This window comes from Montipora foliosa, chromosome 11 (genome assembly GCF_036669935.1).
Source record: "Montipora foliosa isolate CH-2021 chromosome 11, ASM3666993v2, whole genome shotgun sequence".
Classification (NCBI taxonomy): domain Eukaryota; kingdom Metazoa; phylum Cnidaria; class Anthozoa; order Scleractinia; family Acroporidae; genus Montipora; species Montipora foliosa.
In genome coordinates, this window is record NC_090879.1 from 30,984,463 (window position 1) to 31,001,962 (window position 17,500).

Genomic DNA, 17,500 nt, shown 5'->3' on the forward strand with positions numbered 1-17,500 from the left:
TCTAAACACGAGGGGGAGTTGGGAGAATTCGAGACAGTTATGCAAAGCTGAGACGCTGTCGGATTCTCCCAACTCCCCTGAGTGTTTAAATGAGACTATGGAAACACGGAAAAAAGTCCTCTATTGCTTTCACAAGATATTTATATAAAAAATAATTCGACAAATGAAGGAAAATGCTGTTTTTTTTACTTCTTGATTGAAACAGATTTTCTTGATACACGCCCGTATTTCCTACCAGCCAATCAAAACGCGTGTCTGACAACAAATAACCAATCAAAATTCGTGTGATGTCAGAGCTGTGTTTATATAATCTCATCTAAACAAAGCTATTGACCAGTGAGAGTGCAGCACGTACTATCCTAATTATTTTATAAAAAACGATGAAGCACTGCTCAACTACCGGCGATTTTGGCGTTCTAGGAAAACACTGAGAGCCGGTGATAGGAGACTAACGACTTTCCAATTGCCCCATCGGGTGCTGAGCTCAAGGAGACTCGTGAGGACCAAGCCATTCTCCCGTTTCTCAGTAGAGTCTGCGCGGATGCCGCAGTCCACGATGTTGCAGTCTGATCTCTTGTTCGAATCCTTCGGAATATTTGTTGAAAGGAACGGAAAGAACTTTATTTAAGTGTCTAGTAGTTCTAGCGCTGGAGCACTAATTGGGGACACTGTAAACTGAAATCAACAATTAACACAAATCAAGTCAAATGTTGATTTTTGAGCCGAGGGGAAAATTGGAGTACCCGGAGAGAAACATCAAACTCAACCCACATATGACGCCGAGTCTGGGAATCGAACTCCAGCCACCTCAGTGGGAGGCGAGTGCTCTCACTACTGCGCCATCCCTGCACTCCTAATGTCAGTCGGCGAGAGAGCGCGGCAGAAGTCACTCCTCACATAACTACCTTATTGCCAAGCGTGCTCTCTGGTGACTGGGCCAGGTTTTGGCCGGTTTCAAACGAGCCTTACATCATGTACAACTATAACAAAGACAGCGCACGTTTTCTGTAACTACCTTTTTGTAAGAGATCGTGTCGAATATATCATCGATGTCTTCCGGTCTGTAAACCTGTACGCTGATTGGATGAGAGGACCAAGCTGAATCAGCTTCCAACGCAGTCAGCCAGCTGGTAGCTACAACTTCGTCGCGCTGTGACAAAAAATTCAATTTCAACTAAAACAAACAAATGAGGATGCATATTTTAATTTACAAACTTGGTGAAAGAAAAGGTCCAGTCAAAATCTGATGTCGGGGAAGATATACTTGTTCTTCTCTTCACAGGTAACTATTTTTTCATTCAATCAAAGCTCGAAATCGAAGTTAAAGCTTGCGAGGCGCTGTAAATTTTCTCTCTAGAGCTATCAAACCAGTCTTTTTTTATTTTAAAGTCCGAGGATTCCACTAAAAAATGGTTTTCATTTTAATTTATTCCAAGTTGATCCAATGACGATCACAAACATTCTGCAACTGTCTTTGTTTTGAAAGTGGGGCTGAAATCATTCTTAAATGGCGCATTGGTAACACAACGATCGTGCAACATGTTGTTTCAAAACGATAACAGGTGACCATAGTTTCAACTGAGGGATGTTCTCTAATTTGTCGCGAATGACAATAAAAGGAGTAAAATATTTCAATAAGCCTTATTCATAAATGCTGGTCAATTTATAATTCTTTTGTCCAAGTGCAAATTATCCTACCAAGTCTCGATACCGTACAGTGAATTGAAAAGAACTCTTGCTCTAAAATGAGGCTTGGTAGGCTACTGAATTTGCACATTAGCAAAAGAATAATAAAACAGCCGCCATTTACGAATGAGGTATATTGGATTGCTAACTAGTTATTGACCGAGAGTGAGGTCGTTACGGCAAAATCTCGAACTGGGGCCTTGCCGTATTGACCGAGCGAGATACAGCTAGGCCGAGGTTTGAGATTTTGCTGTAACGACCGAACGGTCAAGGTTATTAAGTTGTTTATAACATGGCTAACAGAACGGTTAGAAAAACCAACTTGCACAAGCAATAATCGGCCCGTGGGCATTATGGGAAAATAATGCCCTAGAGCTTAAGGTCCAAGCAAACGGACGCAATATTGCCGTGCAACAACTCCCAACATTGTTGGCTGTTTCCTGTTGCACCCATTTGCACACCCTGTTGCATGTTGTTGTGCGAAGTTTGAAAGTGGTCAAACTTTTGAGCCAACAACTCCCAAAATTTCTTTTGTTCCGTGATCACTGAAGCGTACCACAAAAATGTTGCACGCGTTTGCACAACTCATCCAACATTGTTGGGGCCACGCACGCGCATTACAATATGATCTCCATGGAAATGCACGTGTTTGCAAAGTCTTCTGGGTCGTATCCTTCCATTATACATTGCATGTCTTCAAATTGTTACAAGTTGTTGCATCTGTTTGGACACCACTACCAACAACATCCAACATCTGCCAGACCATACTAGCCATATGATAAAATTTGGTAACAACAAGAATGCGAAACGAGGCCGTTACCATGTCCCAGCTCTTGATCACGTGATTGACGCCAAATTCATCCTGGATAAAACTAGCGAATCCCTCGTTTAACCACAGATCATTCCACCATCGCATGGTCACCAGATTTCCAAACCACTGGCAAATTAACAACAACACAATCATCATAAGCTTCATCAAGCTGATGGAAAGCAGGATTATTAACACAGGTTTAAAAACAGTTATGCACTAAGGTGCAACAGACGCTTAGTTTATTCGCAAGCAGGACAGTCCGTTTCAAGAACACAGAAATGAGTTTATCAACTGAGTTTATCAACTGATGGTAAATTGGCCATCATAAAGCCGAAACACCAGCTTTCAAATTTCGTTACGGTAGTCACTTTACCATATCAGCTCATTTGATAAATCCATTCTGTGCTTCACTTCAAAACCAACGCAGCACGAACTAGATCCTTTTATCCGTTTCAAGAACAGCTTTATTATAGGATTGTAATCTATTTGTCCACCTGTCTACCGTCTACTCAAAAATGAACACAAACAAAGACCCATACTTAGACAAATCGAAATGAAAATACTAAAGTTAAATATGTTGGATGTTTACTCCGCGAAATGAGATAATTAGAGGGTAAGGGTGCCGGATAAGGTGATCTGTGGAGGCTCCTTCCCAATCCCTTTTTTATCTTATCTGTCGCAGTTTACCCATTCCACACGCATTCAAGTTTCGGAGAATCGGTGTTTGACCGCTCAAAACCTCACGATTTTGCTTCCTTCACTGTTTAACTTTTGCTCTTCGTCAGAGTGTTTAGCAGGGATTCCCTGTATAGAGGGATGAAAAACGTCGAGCTTATAATTATGTATGATTTCTACCACGCGACCAAAAACATTTTCACGGGTATTTCTAATTGTTAAAGTTAATTCAATATCTTTGATGATTTCTCCTCGAGGAATTGTTTCATATCTGCCGCAAAAGCAATATCTGTCTTTCAATTAATTCTTGCTGTCAGCTCTTCTGGGTTTACCTGCTCCAACAGAGCGTGACAGCTCAATGGCACAGCAGTTTACTTGTGTAACGCAATCGCTCGGCAATGCGTTCGAGTCACCAGGCATGTTGGCCACCTTGTGACATTATTTAGGGGAAAATTAGGAATTTTTTCCCTGCAAAGTAGGGATTTTTAGGGATAGATGGTTAAAAAGTAGGGCTACTTTAGGGCTTTTATTGAGGAAAAAATGAAGAATTCAACTTACCTTTCGACCACCACTGTTATCCAAACAGAAAGGTACTTACTCAAATGAAATACTGGTTTATAGCTTTTAATTAATGACTTAGACAGGAAAGGGATCATGCACATCGCGTCTTGAAAATGCTGAGCATGCATCCAACATCATTGACATTTGAAGCCACTGACACCACAGTCACCTGGGACTGATAGAAGATGAAGGATCCCCCATGCTTCATAATTCCACACCGGACAACCACACCACAAAGAAACTTGAAGTTTGACCAGGTAGGGCAAATGTAGAACCCACGCCAAGCATTTTCAATGACATCAGTCGCGCTCAACCATCATAGAAAGGAAAAAAGTAGGGATTTTTAGGGGAAAATGGGAAAACAGCTGAAAAAGCAGGGTTTTGTAGTGCAAGTAAAAATATTTAGAGATTTTTAGGAATTTTAGGGCCACCAACATGCCTGAGTCACGTTCGAGCCTGGATACTTTTTTTGGTCAGTTTATTGTGACACTGCATAAATTGCTTTCCTGACTACGATGATATTTCGCTCAGAAAATCATTCCAGTCACTGATTTTGGACTATCATGGCGACAATAGACCAAATCCGCTAACATTTTTTAATCCGCAACTTTTTCTTTCGGGATACGCCTTCCGTCTACAAGTATCCGGCGAATTCGCTGGCAATCCGCTGTAAATCGCTGTAGATCAAATTAAAGCAAATTAAATCAATCCGGAACATTTGAATACTCTCTCCGAAGTGGATATTTTTGAACCCGATATGAATCCGGAACCGCGTGGACGCCAAATCCGGATATTTTTTAATCCGGATGACGTAACAACATTGAGGCCAGTTCCTAACCGTGAAGACAATTCTCAAGATGGCTGCCGAGATGGCGAGATTGCTGCTCTGTTACCTCTGCTCTGGTACCTATGTTTCCTTGAGGAGTCCTGAGTACTAGAGTGAATCCGGATTCGTTTCGGATAAGCGTGGACAGGCAAATTCGATTTAAATACGCTACGTATGGATGGAAATATTTTTAAATCTGGAAAGAAAACGTTGCGGATTCAAAAATATCCGAATATGTGTGGACGAGGCCTCAATGTTAAACCCAATTCAAACCCTTTGGGAATCAAACGTTTTGTTCCAGGTATTTATGCAAGTCTGAGACACTTCAAACTTTGTTATATGAATTAGTTTGAATTTAGCCTGTTCCAGGCTCCCAGATAGTCGGGAAAACGAAACCATCTGCGTGGGAAAAGCGAGTAAGGGGGCTTTGCGAGGCATTGCCTCGACCCAAGCCCCCACTCATTTTTCGCACGCGTTTTTTTCTCTTTCCCTACTATCTGGGAGTCTGGAACGGGCTAGTTTTGAAATGCGGGCTATAGATGAAATAGAAAATATCTGGACACTTTCATCAGTTGTCTCTTTAAGTAGACACCTGAAAATTTCAGGCGGCTCCAACGGGATTCGAATCTCTGCGATGACAGTTCCACTGTCAAACGCAATTATTTTCCATTCCCTTAAGGCTTCTTTAAACGAACTTTTAAGGGAGGTCTGATCGTGTATATTTCAGATTATCTAGAGTAGACTAACAGACTGACCAACAGATAACTATAAGGGAATGATGGTTTCTTTAAATTCACCTGATGTGCCAGCTCGTGCGCTATAACGCGAATGATTGACAGTTTCGTTTCACTTGATGAATACGTCTCATCGTACACAAGATGGACACGACGAAACGTCACCAGTCCCCAGTTTTCCATGGCGCCGATCAGCAAGTCTGGAATTGCTAGCAAGTCTAGATGGAAAGGAAAAAAGATAGGAAAGTGACCGTTTTAATGCCACAGATGTGAAAGTCGTCTGTGACGTTAGAGCCGTTCCTAGATGACTTACACTTCCATCATAAAAAAGGTAGACAAGTCAGCCGCATATGACGACGGGCAACCTAAACGTCTTCTTCCGGTTAATTAACGTAAAATACGTCGTGAACAAAACCAAGACGTCATAATTGAAAAGCACTTTTTCTTTTTTTACTCTTAGTTTGTTTCTCGCTCAGTGGGACAACACAAGTCAAGTGCTTTGGTCGTGTGAAGCGTCTTATCTTTAACCTGAAAAAAAAAATGCGCTTTCTCTTCTTCACAGTAGGACTGCAAAGGAGTTTTTGGTTGGATGCTTTACAATCCCGCCAAGAAAGACGCCATTTTGTCACAAGTACGACAATCAGGGAAATTGGAGATAGTGATGTCAGTTAAACAGTCACACAGTTGGGAAAAACAGCATGAAAGCGAGAGAAATAAACGGTGAAAATTAAAATATCTTTGTTTGTGTATTTTAATTTGAGTGTCGCGTCTCCTGAACTGAGAAAAAAAACGACTTGGAAACTGTCTCTTTTTGCGAAGAACAATGAAACGAAGTGTGAAAATATTTTGCACAAGTAGCCATCACAATTTATAAAAGCAACGATAAAATTGAAGTTGGGTACCCTGTGAGAAGTCAATAATCCAGAGGTGTCGATCTCTCCCTGTCTTTCAGTTCACTTCATTATCTAAACTGAGAATATAAATCCCGCCAAATAATGACCAATCAGATTGGGCCTCATGACCACAACGCCTCTGATTGGTCCGCAACCACGGAATCCTCGTGCTAAATTCAAAATCATGGATATGGCACGGAACATTCTTATGCTTTGTTTTTGTACCGCCAAAATCTAACAGTAGCCGTTCTAAAAATAGACAATGAGCCGCATTCTGTCTCAGATCGACACGTTTGGGTTATGGTCTTCTCGTGCACTTTAATTCAAAGGCCCTCCCACCATCATTCCCCTTAATTATTTATTCTTGGTCTCCACTACCACTGGTAAGACTGAACTAAATCCTATAGTGGGGTCCAGGGACGGCGCAGTGGTGAGAGCACTCACCTCCCACCAATGTGGCCCGGGTTCGATTCCCAGTCTCGGCGTTATACGTGGTTTGAGTCTGTTGGTTCTCTACTCTGCACCGAGAGGTTTTTGTCCGGGTACTCCGGTTTCCCGCTCTCCTAAAAAACCAACATTTGACTTCACTTGCGTTAATTGTTAATTTCAGTTTACGGTGTCCCCAATTAGTGCTCCAGCGCTAGAACGACTAGACACTTAAATGAGTTACTTTCCATTTTTTTTAGCGTCATGCTATTACTGACCAAGTTTAGGAAGTGGATAAGGCTCTTCAAACAGCTTCTCGTAATAAGACAGAACCTTAACAGCACTGTCCAGTGCATAATCCAAACGGTCGTAATCGCTTGCAGGGGCATGGATCCGAACCTGTCAAAGGTCATGAATAGATGGAACACGAAGAATTAGAGAATTGATGACACGTGTCTAATACACTCATGTTTACTTTGCATACACGTCACACTGTATCACAAGGTGACTCCTTAAAGGGGATATATCACGTTATTTTAGAGTGTTTAAGGGAAATCTTTAATCAATCGCGAGTTTAAAACTCGAAAATGGTACTCACGTGGAATTGAGCAAAAGCGGGTCGACCTTTTTTCAAGATTACCCAAATGCAATCTGCCTTAATCTTGTCCATTTGTGTCCATCCATGCTTCTTTTTCGTTTTGCTGTATTTCTTTTATATTGTTTACTGAACAGGTTTAAGTGGTTACTGCAACAGTTCATTCTAATTTTTGGGTATTTTGGGTGTTGCGAAATTGCATCATTTTGCCCCTTTAAACCCAAGAACTTCATGTATTATGTTCTGCTTACGGTTCTGGTTAAACTGCCCAACACCTCAAAAAATTTTCCACTTTATGTATTCTCCGAAATCGCCCCAAATATATTAACGCATGGCTTTTAGAACCTTGTTTATTGAAAACTCACTTTTTTATTCGCTTTGAAAGACGGGAATTGAAAAAGTGGTCCTAGTTTGATCCATGACCGAGCAATGAACAGTATTAAACCCATCCCTCTTCCTTGCGCAGTCGTTGATCAAATAACAACTAGTTTTTTAACCTTTGAGGAGCCTCTAAGAAAACGATGACTTTGAAGGAGAGAGTTTAGCAATCCAGAGAATCAGTGTTCGACAAGTGAAGAGAATTGTTGAGCGTAAAAGGTCTTTTTGATCGCATGAGGTGATAGACACCCTGTAGCGTGAATTAAATTACTCAGTTGAATTGGATAATTGTATAAGTTGTGATACAAGCGGGCAGGAATCAATTGTACGCCATTTCTTTGTGGCATATAACTACATCAAGACATAGTTTGAACAAGGTAAAACAGAAAACCGGAAAAGTCAACTAAGCACTCTCAATCTTTACATAATTGATGAATGCTTCTTTCTTGAGTTTTAAAAGGTCTGTTAGCACTGCTGTGCAGTTACCATGGCAACAGTTGGGCCTTACGGACACCCTTAAGAAGTGGCCCGACAATAGTTTTAGACAAATAACATATCGTTGCTCCACCGCAAGTATCGACGGTATTGTAATCCTTTTTCATCGGAAACTCACTTTCACCTGTGGAAAATCCTTTGGAGTGAAGGACTTGATGGTCTTGGAGCGTAGGGCGGATATAAACTGCATTAAATGATATGCTATGCAAACACTACATTAGCCCTTACCGCTACTCCTGAATCAGTCTTTTTCTCTTTCCATTTGAAGTCTAAAACCGCGAAAGCCACCAAGTACGAGCTCATGTTGACGCTTGGAGCAAAATGCTCTTCAACGAGTCCATCCTTTCTGTGAACAAGACGGGCGCGTGGCATGTTGGACAGAGCGTAATACGATCCAGAGTCACGGGTTATTGAAACGATGAAGGACGCTTTAAACGAGGGCTCGTCAAAGCATGGAAATACTTTCCTTGCGTGTGCAGGCTCAAAGTAAGTCATTGCGAGCGCCCTGTGGAAGAGAATACGTGTAAAACGCACGAAAGCTTCTCTTGAAGATTATTATTATTAAGATGAAGAAGAAAAAAAAAAGAAAAGCATTTTATCAAAATGAATCCACTCTCTTTATAAACACTAATTTTTTGAGAGAGACTTCTTGGTTTGACTCGCTTGGAAAACTATAGACTTTATCTTAGCACGATGCAACTGCCACTAAAGAACCTCTTATAACGGTGCCCTCGGTAAAACGAGGGCACCGTAGTCAAATGCATGCAGATATTCTAGACGCAACGAAACCCCGATACTGTAATAAACTACCACTTCCCAGTACCTTGACAACCCCGCTAAATCGATGTTACACTGTATCGAAACTAAGAATTAAATAGAGACCACTCTCTGTGCAGTGTATTCATACCTTTTTTCTCCATGTTTATTGGTGTAATAGCTCTTGTAAAACCCCTCTAATCTGTTAGAAATCTTGGACTTGAATCTCAAATTGAGAACATACATCTCTCCCTTACGAAGACGTTTAAAAAACTCCACACAAAGCTGCTGGTTTCTCTTGAATAACAGAATTCTTTGAACAGTCAATGTTTCAACTGGTGGAATCTCATATGCCTGTGTCATGGAAACGTCTAATATATCCAAATCTTTCGAATGGAGAATAACAAATCTAGTTGCACTTTTGCAAAGCATTTTAATCTTCACAACTCCACAATATCGGAGAGTTGTTAAATTTACCCGCAAATCCAGGTTGTAAGTAAGCGGTTGAATGTCCCTTGGTAAGCGCCCGCGGTTTGCACGTGCTAGCTTTTCCATGGTGTCGACAATTTTAAACTCCACCCCATCTTCCCTAGAACGATGCTTAGAAAGTTCCCGCGCATGCTCAGTGAAGAGCGGTAGGAAATCGTGTTGCAGAAATATGAGAACGAGGACTACCGCAAAGACAAGCGAAAGAGAGAAAAATACGGCCTTGACGATTAATCTGTGGATCGGTGTGCTTGTCTTAAAATAGAGCCAGGAAAACAGGTTTTCGCCGCTGCTATGACCACCATCTTTTGGCTCACCCATTGAAAAATCATCTTCCTCTGTTTCCATTAGTTCATTATTGCTCTCCTAGAAAGATGACTAAAATATTAAAAAAAAGAAAAGAAATAATATTCAGATTCAAGAGAGAAGATGGATGCTCGGCAGATTGCAGAAAGTATAGGCTCTTTAAAGCGCTTTTTCATTGCATTGGTGTTGTCATGAGATCATAAAAAAAGGTGAGGTTTTTGTAACCTCTACCCTCGCTTTCACTCAAAGGCCAGGTAACTCAGTACATAACTGTGAAATGACCTGATGCGGAAGAAATGATGTCAAGCTAGTTCAACCGAGCGCATTTCACTCAATTGAATTAGGACCAAGAAAACGGAAATTAAAAAATGGCCTGTGGCACATTTGCTATTTTCTGCAAAAAAAAAGCCAAGTCTTAATTAAAATGTAACAAGTGCGGATCAAGCCCAAATGAAACTTTTTCACAGTTCAATGAATGTTTTCCGTTACTAAACTAAGTTTACGTACATAAATCTTCATCACTGTCATCATTATCATAATCACTGCATGCAAATCCAAGGCCCTAACTAATGCACGACGCCGCCTTTTTTCATTCACGTCAACTCCACCTGATGCGAATTGCAGAGAGTGTGGAAGAACTCGCAGACCTTGACTATGATTTTTCGAACTCTGGATAGTTCTCTCAGTTCAGATTTACAGCGGTTATCAGTTACATGTGCCCCTCATTCATATTGCGAAAGTAAAATTTAGGTGGACGTCAATCAAATGTTTCCATGACGATACTCCTGTTTTCTTGTGGCGGCCGTTGAATTCGTTATGGAAACATTTGATTGACGTCCACCTAAATTTTATTTTCGAATATGAAAAAATGCCGTTAAGGGGAGCGTATTACTGATAACCGCTGTAAAAAAGCCATTAAAAAGCATTTTTTCCTGCCCTGATAACGTGACAAGCTTGAAGGTGACAGAGTTTTACCTGTATCACCTGTCGCACCAACAAGTAGAAAAAATATAACAGGAAAGTTTATATTCTTGTCTTTCTCGTATTGGATAAAATCTTAAGGACACTCTTCCGGGAAATTTTTTGGCTAGGAAGTGCTTCGAAAAGTCACTAAGAGAGAAAATTACAGAACCTCCTGATAGCATATTTTACCCTTTAGTACCTTATGAATCGATCTATGCGATCATGATCTCTATCGAAAGCACTGTAAGTCTACCACAGGGAGTCTTTTATAGTCTCACCTCAAAAAGTTTAAAACTTTACCTTTTTCATCACACATGGCAAAGACAGCTAGAATCCGAAGGATGAAATCCACTTTGTAATCACAGCTTAATTTCAATATACGAATTCGTGAGAAGCCTGCGCTCCTCCGTTCTTTCGAAAAACACAGCGGCTACATTCCGTGGACAAGCGCAATAAACGGCAATATTCAAATATTGACCGTGATGTAAAGCATGGTTTTATTACGTACTTATTAACCGAACATTCGAGGTGAATAAGCTGCTTATTGTATGGAAACATGTAAATCAAGTGGAAATGCCGATCACATCCTAGCTGTAATGCGCGTGCTTAATATCCGTTCATTTATCGTTCGAAACTGCACATATCTGATGAACTAAAGCGTATTCCGAGACAAATTATTACTTTTTAGTAAGGTAAATTTTATCGGCCAAATCTCAAGAATCAACGCCAGCTCAATTTGCATGAATTATTGATCGAATTGTGATAGAATAATGCCCTGAAACTTAGCCAATCAGAATGCTCGTCATATCGGCAACGAGCACAAGCCATACAGATTGAGAGAACTAAGTTCAATTTGCATAAATTCTTGCTCGAATTATTAACTTCTTACTAACCGAGCGCGAGAGCCGTACTGGGGAATATTGGCCCGAGGTCGTGGCAGTACGGACCCAGCGCAGCGAGGTCCGTACAAAAACGACCGAGGGCCAATATTCCCCAGTACGGTCCCGAGGAAGTGAGGTTAGTAAGTTGTTTATTATATGGCTTTTTAATTACCTTTTGCTTTGTTTTTGCAAGCCCGTAATCGGCCCGTGGGTATTACGGGAGAATAATACCCTACAATTCAGTCACAATTAGCCAATCAGAGCGCGCGTTATATCGGCTACAAACACAAGCCATATTACAAGATAGAATAATGCCCTTGAACTTAGCCAATCAGAGTGCTCGTCATATCGGCAATGAGCACAAGCCATATAGATTGAGAGAACTGAGTGACCTCTCACTTATCTGGCTGAAAAATTCAGATGGCTCCAACGGGATTCGAACCCATGACCCTCTGCGATGTCGGTGCAATGTTTCCAGTACTAGCCTACCAATTGAGCTGTGAAGCTTACACAGTTAGGAGCAGGCCAATTTGCTGGGCTCATCTGTTCCCGAGAAAGACTTGATGAACGTGCGTCTATCATATTCCGCACTTCAAATATACATTCATTTCACTTCATTCATCGAGTCTTTCACGGAAACAAACTGCGTGGCTTCACAGCTCAGTTGGTAGAGCAATGTACCGACATCACAGAGGTCATGAGTTCGAATCCCGTTGGAGCTAAGTGCGAGGATCATTCAGTTCTCTCAATCGTCTATAACCTGCACTTAAAGAATACATTCATTTCATTTCATTCAAAAAGCCATATAATGAAAAATCTTAGTTATCGGCTCTCTGGTTGATCTCTGGACCAAACCTTCGTCTAAAAGTCACTTCCTTTTCTTTGGACCAAGCAATATGTGATGGAGCACCAGGAAATTCGCGTATACGCAAACAAAGGACATAAAACCAAGAGAAAAAAAGGAAAACCAGTAAAGATACCTCTGGACACTTTTTGCTGTACAATGAAGTCCCGTTTCGACCAGCAGGTGGCTGGTACAACCATAGAGTGTGGTCTTGGGATGCCTCTCTCTCACATACTAAGGGGACAGTCTGGCAGGGATACGTCTGCCCCTTTTCCGTTCCTTCTCTTATTAGAAGCTCATTTCCGCACCAAGGGGCGTATTGCCGAAAGTTAGTGCAAACCCTCGACTGCTTCTCGGCTTTGCACACCTGTCTCGAATTCTCCCAGTCCCCCTCGTGTTTAGATCAGGGGTCATCGGGATAATTTGCAAACACAGATAAAGTCTTCAAATGCTTAAATGTTTATAGTACATTTCCTCGTTTCTTGTCTCTTTCTGATCTTCACTCGGTAAGCCAGTCCCACATGCATTCTGTTAACTTTCTCCAGCGTGCCCAACGGGTGTTTTATCACTAAGAAAGAGAGAAAGCACTAAAACAAGGGTAGGATGGACTATGCGGGGTGCGGAGTGTGGAAAAAGCTGAGTGTAGAAAAATGCGAAGTGTGGAAAACGCGGAGGGTGTGGTTGTCAACCTTCCTAGTGTCACTTAAAATGGCTCACCTATCGATCGATTATCAAATAATTAACAGTCAGATGCAGGGCTGTCAACCCCCAAACTCTTCAAATATTGAGAATTGATAGGGCTGGGATAACGTCATTACACTTGTGACGTCATTTCTGAAGTCATATTGCGTCTTTTATGCAGAAAGAAAGTGCACTGTCACACAATCTAGGCAAAAGTCAAAAAAGCACGGGAAAAAGTTGTCATTGGCATTGAAACACTTGATTTGATTGGTTTATTTCGGACCAATCACATTATTGCTCAAATTACAATCCGTCAACAGCAACGCTTACAACAACCTCGTTCCCAGGGTCCTCTCTCTTCCTTTCTTGAGAAAGAAGAACGGTTTATCGGAGTTAATGAGGAAAATAAACGTTTAAATTTTGATATTATCGATGTTAAAATACGGAGATTCGATCCAAAATCTGGAGGCTCCCAGATTATCCAGGAGAGTTGACAGCCCTGCTGTGAGTGTGTAATGCAGACTGCGGTCCAGGCGCAGAGCTCTCAAGTCTCACGCATTGAGCATGAGTCTCACGCATATTGATGCAATCTCACGCTCTCACGCCGACACAAGCATTTCTCACGCATTGGCACTTTTCTCGAAGGTAACTCTACCTTTTAAGCTTTCAGAAGTGCTCATGAAGCTCAGAAGTGTTCGTGTGCGACCATTTTTCTTGTTTCTTCAGGACTTTCATCTCCCTGCGAGCAGAGCCTCCTTTTGTCTTTTTCTTTACTGAGGAGGAGAAAAGGAGGCTCTGCCCGAATCGCGTCAACTCTGTGAAGCCGCCGCAGCCCGAACTTCTGGACTAGTCAATCTTGTTTTCTCTCGTCAAACCGGTTTTTCCAGTGCGAGCGTCCGTTTAGTGACAAAACCGATGGTTATAATTGAGCCCGCTGTACTATCAAAAACCAAGATGGCGGCGAGATCTGGTATATTAGAGTTCGAGACTGCATCCTGGCAACATGCATTTCTCACGCATTGGCACTTTTCTCGAAGGTAACTCTACCTTTTAAGCTTTCAGAAGTGCTCATGAAGCTCAGAAGTGTTCGTGTGCGACCATTTTTCTTGTTTCTTCAGGACTTTCATCTCCCTGCGAGCAGAGCCTCCTTTTGTCTTTTTCTTTACTGAGGAGGAGAAAAGGAGGCTCTGCCCGAATCGCGTCAACTCTGTGAAGCCGCCGCAGCCCGAACTTCTGGACTAGTCAATCTTGTTTTCTCTCGTCAAACCGGTTTTTCCAGTGCGAGCGTCCGTTTAGTGACAAAACCGATGGTTATAATTGAGCCCGCTGTACTATCAAAAACCAAGATGGCGGCGAGATCTGGTATATTAGAGTTCGAGACTGCATCCTGGCAACATGCAGCGGATATTAATAAAGATCTTATTCGATTCATGCAGAGTCTGTAAGATCGTCAGTGAATACACGCCATGTTGGTTAGAAAAACTGATTTAATGTAATATCACGTGATACAACGTAGGCTGGCACTGCGTGCGGAGGAACGGATACTACATCCCTCCCAAACTAACAAAAGCTTGTAACTAACAAGTTCAATCCGATAACGAAACCTAAATCAACTGTTAAGCTAACACATAGTTCTTCAAATATGAAGGCTAGCGCCTTTCCCGTCTGGGTCTCATCACTGCTGGTCAATCCGCTGGTTGGTTATGCTCTGCTTCCTGTTCTGGTTCAGTTTCTTGTTCCGGAATTATCTCTGCACTGGGAGGCTCCATTGGCTTGTCTGCATTTGCCTTTGTATCTGGCGGGTCAGGTGGTGCACTGGGTGGAGTCCCCCTTTCAGGGGTCTCAAGTTCTGGAACTGCCTGTGGTGTTTGTACTTCCTCATTCTTCTCTGGTTCATCGGTGGTGTTGATTACTGTATTTGCTAGCTTAAATTGACTGGCATCTCGGCAAACTGTTCGTCCATCTGTCACACGTCTGGCTGTTATTTGGTAACCAAGAATGCTGCACACAACATAGAACACAGGTTCATAGGGTGTACTCCACTTGTTCTTCCTTGGTTGCTTGACAACCACGTAGTCTCCTAGTAGCAGATTATTCTCTCTGGTCTCTACCACTGGGTATCTGGTTCTTTTGCCAATCAGGACAAGATTGTAGTGTCCATCTGGGTACGGTCCACCAAAGTCTATGGATACTGTTTCTCAAGGGCGGTTTGGGATGCTGGTCACCTTGATTGGTTCTTCTCTTTCTCCTTTCGTAGTTACTTGGCACTCATAACACTGGTCAAAAGCTGTGTCTATCATGCTGTTCATCAGTGGGAACCAGTATTTTTCTCTGAGCATTTGCTTGGTCTTAGTTTTTCCTAAGTGTCCTTGGCTGTGTCCTAGTTTAACCACTTTCCTCTGAAGTGCTGGAGGTAGTACGATTCGACGTTCTCTGAAGATAAGTCCTTCTGCAACTGATAACTCCTGTTTCACATGTAGGTAGGGTTCACGGTCTTTGTTTCTCTTGTGTTTTTCCCCGTCCCCTTTAGCGATCCTCTTGGCTAATCGCTGCATGACCTCATCTTTCCGAGTTTCCTCTCTGATTCGTGTGACGACCACAGCGTGCTCTGCATTCACGTTCCATCTGATGATCTTCTCAGTTTTGTCATGCCCTGTCTCAGGCAGAGGGTGTCTGGAGACGATGTCTAAGGGATCTGCTTCATCCTTTCCTGGTTCGTGCACCAACTCATAATCCACATCTTGCATTTCCATGATGCATTTCTCTATTCTTGGTGGTACTTTGGTCTTTACTTTGTTAAACAAAGGTACTAGTGGTTTGTGGGCAGTCACGATTCTGAATCTGGGTGCTCCATGTAGGTAAATTCTCAGCCTCTCCTTGGCCCATTTGATTGCCAAAGCGTCTTTCTCAGTTTGACTGTACCCTTTCTCGGCTTCTGTCATTGTTCGGCTGATAAAGTGTACCGGTTGTATGCCTTTGTCCGTCTTCTGGAGCAGGGCTGCTGATAATTCTTCATTGAAGCTTGCTTCTGCACGGAGGATTATGGGTTTGCTTGGGTCGAAGAATGCCATGGTCTTCTCATTTGAGATGGTGTCTTGTATCTTTCTGAATGCTTCCTCTTCTTGTTTACCCCAGTGAAATTTGGTTTCTTTCCTGGTTAGCTGGTACAGTGGTGCTGCTATGGCTGCTTGATATCTTCCTCAAGGAACTGATCGAGGTTCCATTTCTTCTGAATGCTTCTTTTAACGAGCTCGCTGTCCTTGATAGTTTGTATCAAGTGTTCCAGTATTCTGTCACCTGTTTGCTCGCCGAACTCGCAATCCTTTGATTTTTCGCGCAGTCGCGCCGAGTATGTGACAACACTCTCTCCTGCGATTTGTTTTTGCTTGTTAAACGAGAATCTGGCGTGATGCTTTTTCTTTTTTGGTAAGAAATGGCTGTTTAGCTTTCTTTTCAGCTTCTTGTAATCATCGTCTCCGACCACTGGCGCTGTCTCTGGTAAGTTACGTGTGAGTTTCCTGATTTCTTTGCCACCGTAAATCTTAAAGGCGTGCACGCGGTCTCTTATTTCTGTGATTTCGAAATACGATGTTTCGTCCTCAAAGTCCTCAATCCATTCTCTCCATGTGCGTCCAACTTCCAGGGGATTTTCTGGAATCTTAAATGGCCCTATCTTTAGTGATTTTCCGACGCTGAGTACTCTTATATCTGTCGGATTCAGCGCGTGTCCTTCGGCCCCTTCTTGGCCTGGCGTAACTGGCATGATTTCTTACCGAGCACGTGGTCTCTTGGCGAGTTCGCTTCGGCGTTTCTTGCTTTCTTTTCTTCTTCTTTCGTCTAAATTATTCGTCGCTTAAGTGCTTTGAGGTCTTACGCTGACTTTCTCTTCGCTGCTTCTGGTTTTCTTCTTGTAATCCGCCATCCGCGTCGCCAAATGTAAGATCGTCAGTGAATACACGCCATGTTGGTTAGAAAAACTGATTTAATGCACGTGATACAACGTAGGCTGGCTGCGTGCGGAGGAACGGATACTACAGAGTTTTTCTCGAGAACGCCAAAATCGAGCAAGCAAAAGACTGGCTCTGCCAGCAGGGTGGACTTTCATCCGTTAATATATGAATTATAGGCCGATATTTTAGCTCAGGCTGACCATAATAACATGGGCTCTCTTAGCAAGCAGCATGAAAGAAACAAAATGGCGGATTCGACGGTGCATTTCCAGCGATCTGAGAAGTGCAAATTTAAAAAATTTCCGGGGGAGTATGCCCCCGGACCCCCCAAGAAGTGTGGCGCCTCCGGCACAAGAAACACAGGACAATTGCGCCTTGGGTGCAATCTCCAGCAAGCATCTCACGCTTTGGAAACTTTACGACTTGAGAGCTCTGCAGGCGGGATAAACTGAAGACTAAGGATAAACTGTAGACTTAAATTGGGAAAACAAAAACTTTTCCCCACTGCGAACCTCAGACGTAAACAGACCCAAAAAAAACCAACCTCGATCAA

The 17,500-nt window shown here is 42.4% G+C and overlaps 1 protein-coding gene across 3 annotated transcripts in view; it reads right to left on the reverse strand.

The window, feature by feature from the left end:
* Nucleotides 1–9,700, reverse strand: part of LOC137977444 (endoplasmic reticulum aminopeptidase 1-like) — a 27,975-nt gene extending 18,275 nt beyond the window's left edge. For 2 of the 3 annotated variants that reach the window (XM_068824659.1, XM_068824657.1), the window contains exons 1-6: nucleotides 8,988–9,688; nucleotides 8,309–8,585; nucleotides 6,891–7,011; nucleotides 5,357–5,511; nucleotides 2,507–2,623; nucleotides 1,016–1,150 (exon numbers count right to left, since the gene is read on the reverse strand). In XM_068824659.1, the coding sequence (XP_068680760.1) occupies nucleotides 1,016–1,150; nucleotides 2,507–2,623; nucleotides 5,357–5,511; nucleotides 6,891–7,011; nucleotides 8,309–8,585; nucleotides 8,988–9,670 (1,488 nt within the window). In that variant the 5' untranslated portion in view covers nucleotides 9,671–9,688. Of the gene's footprint in view, nucleotides 1–1,015; nucleotides 1,151–2,506; nucleotides 2,624–5,356; nucleotides 5,512–6,890; nucleotides 7,012–8,308; nucleotides 8,586–8,987 lie in introns of all 3 variants that reach the window. The other variant, XM_068824656.1, reaches the window with a different exon arrangement.
* Nucleotides 9,701–17,500: the final 7,800 nt, after the last annotated feature.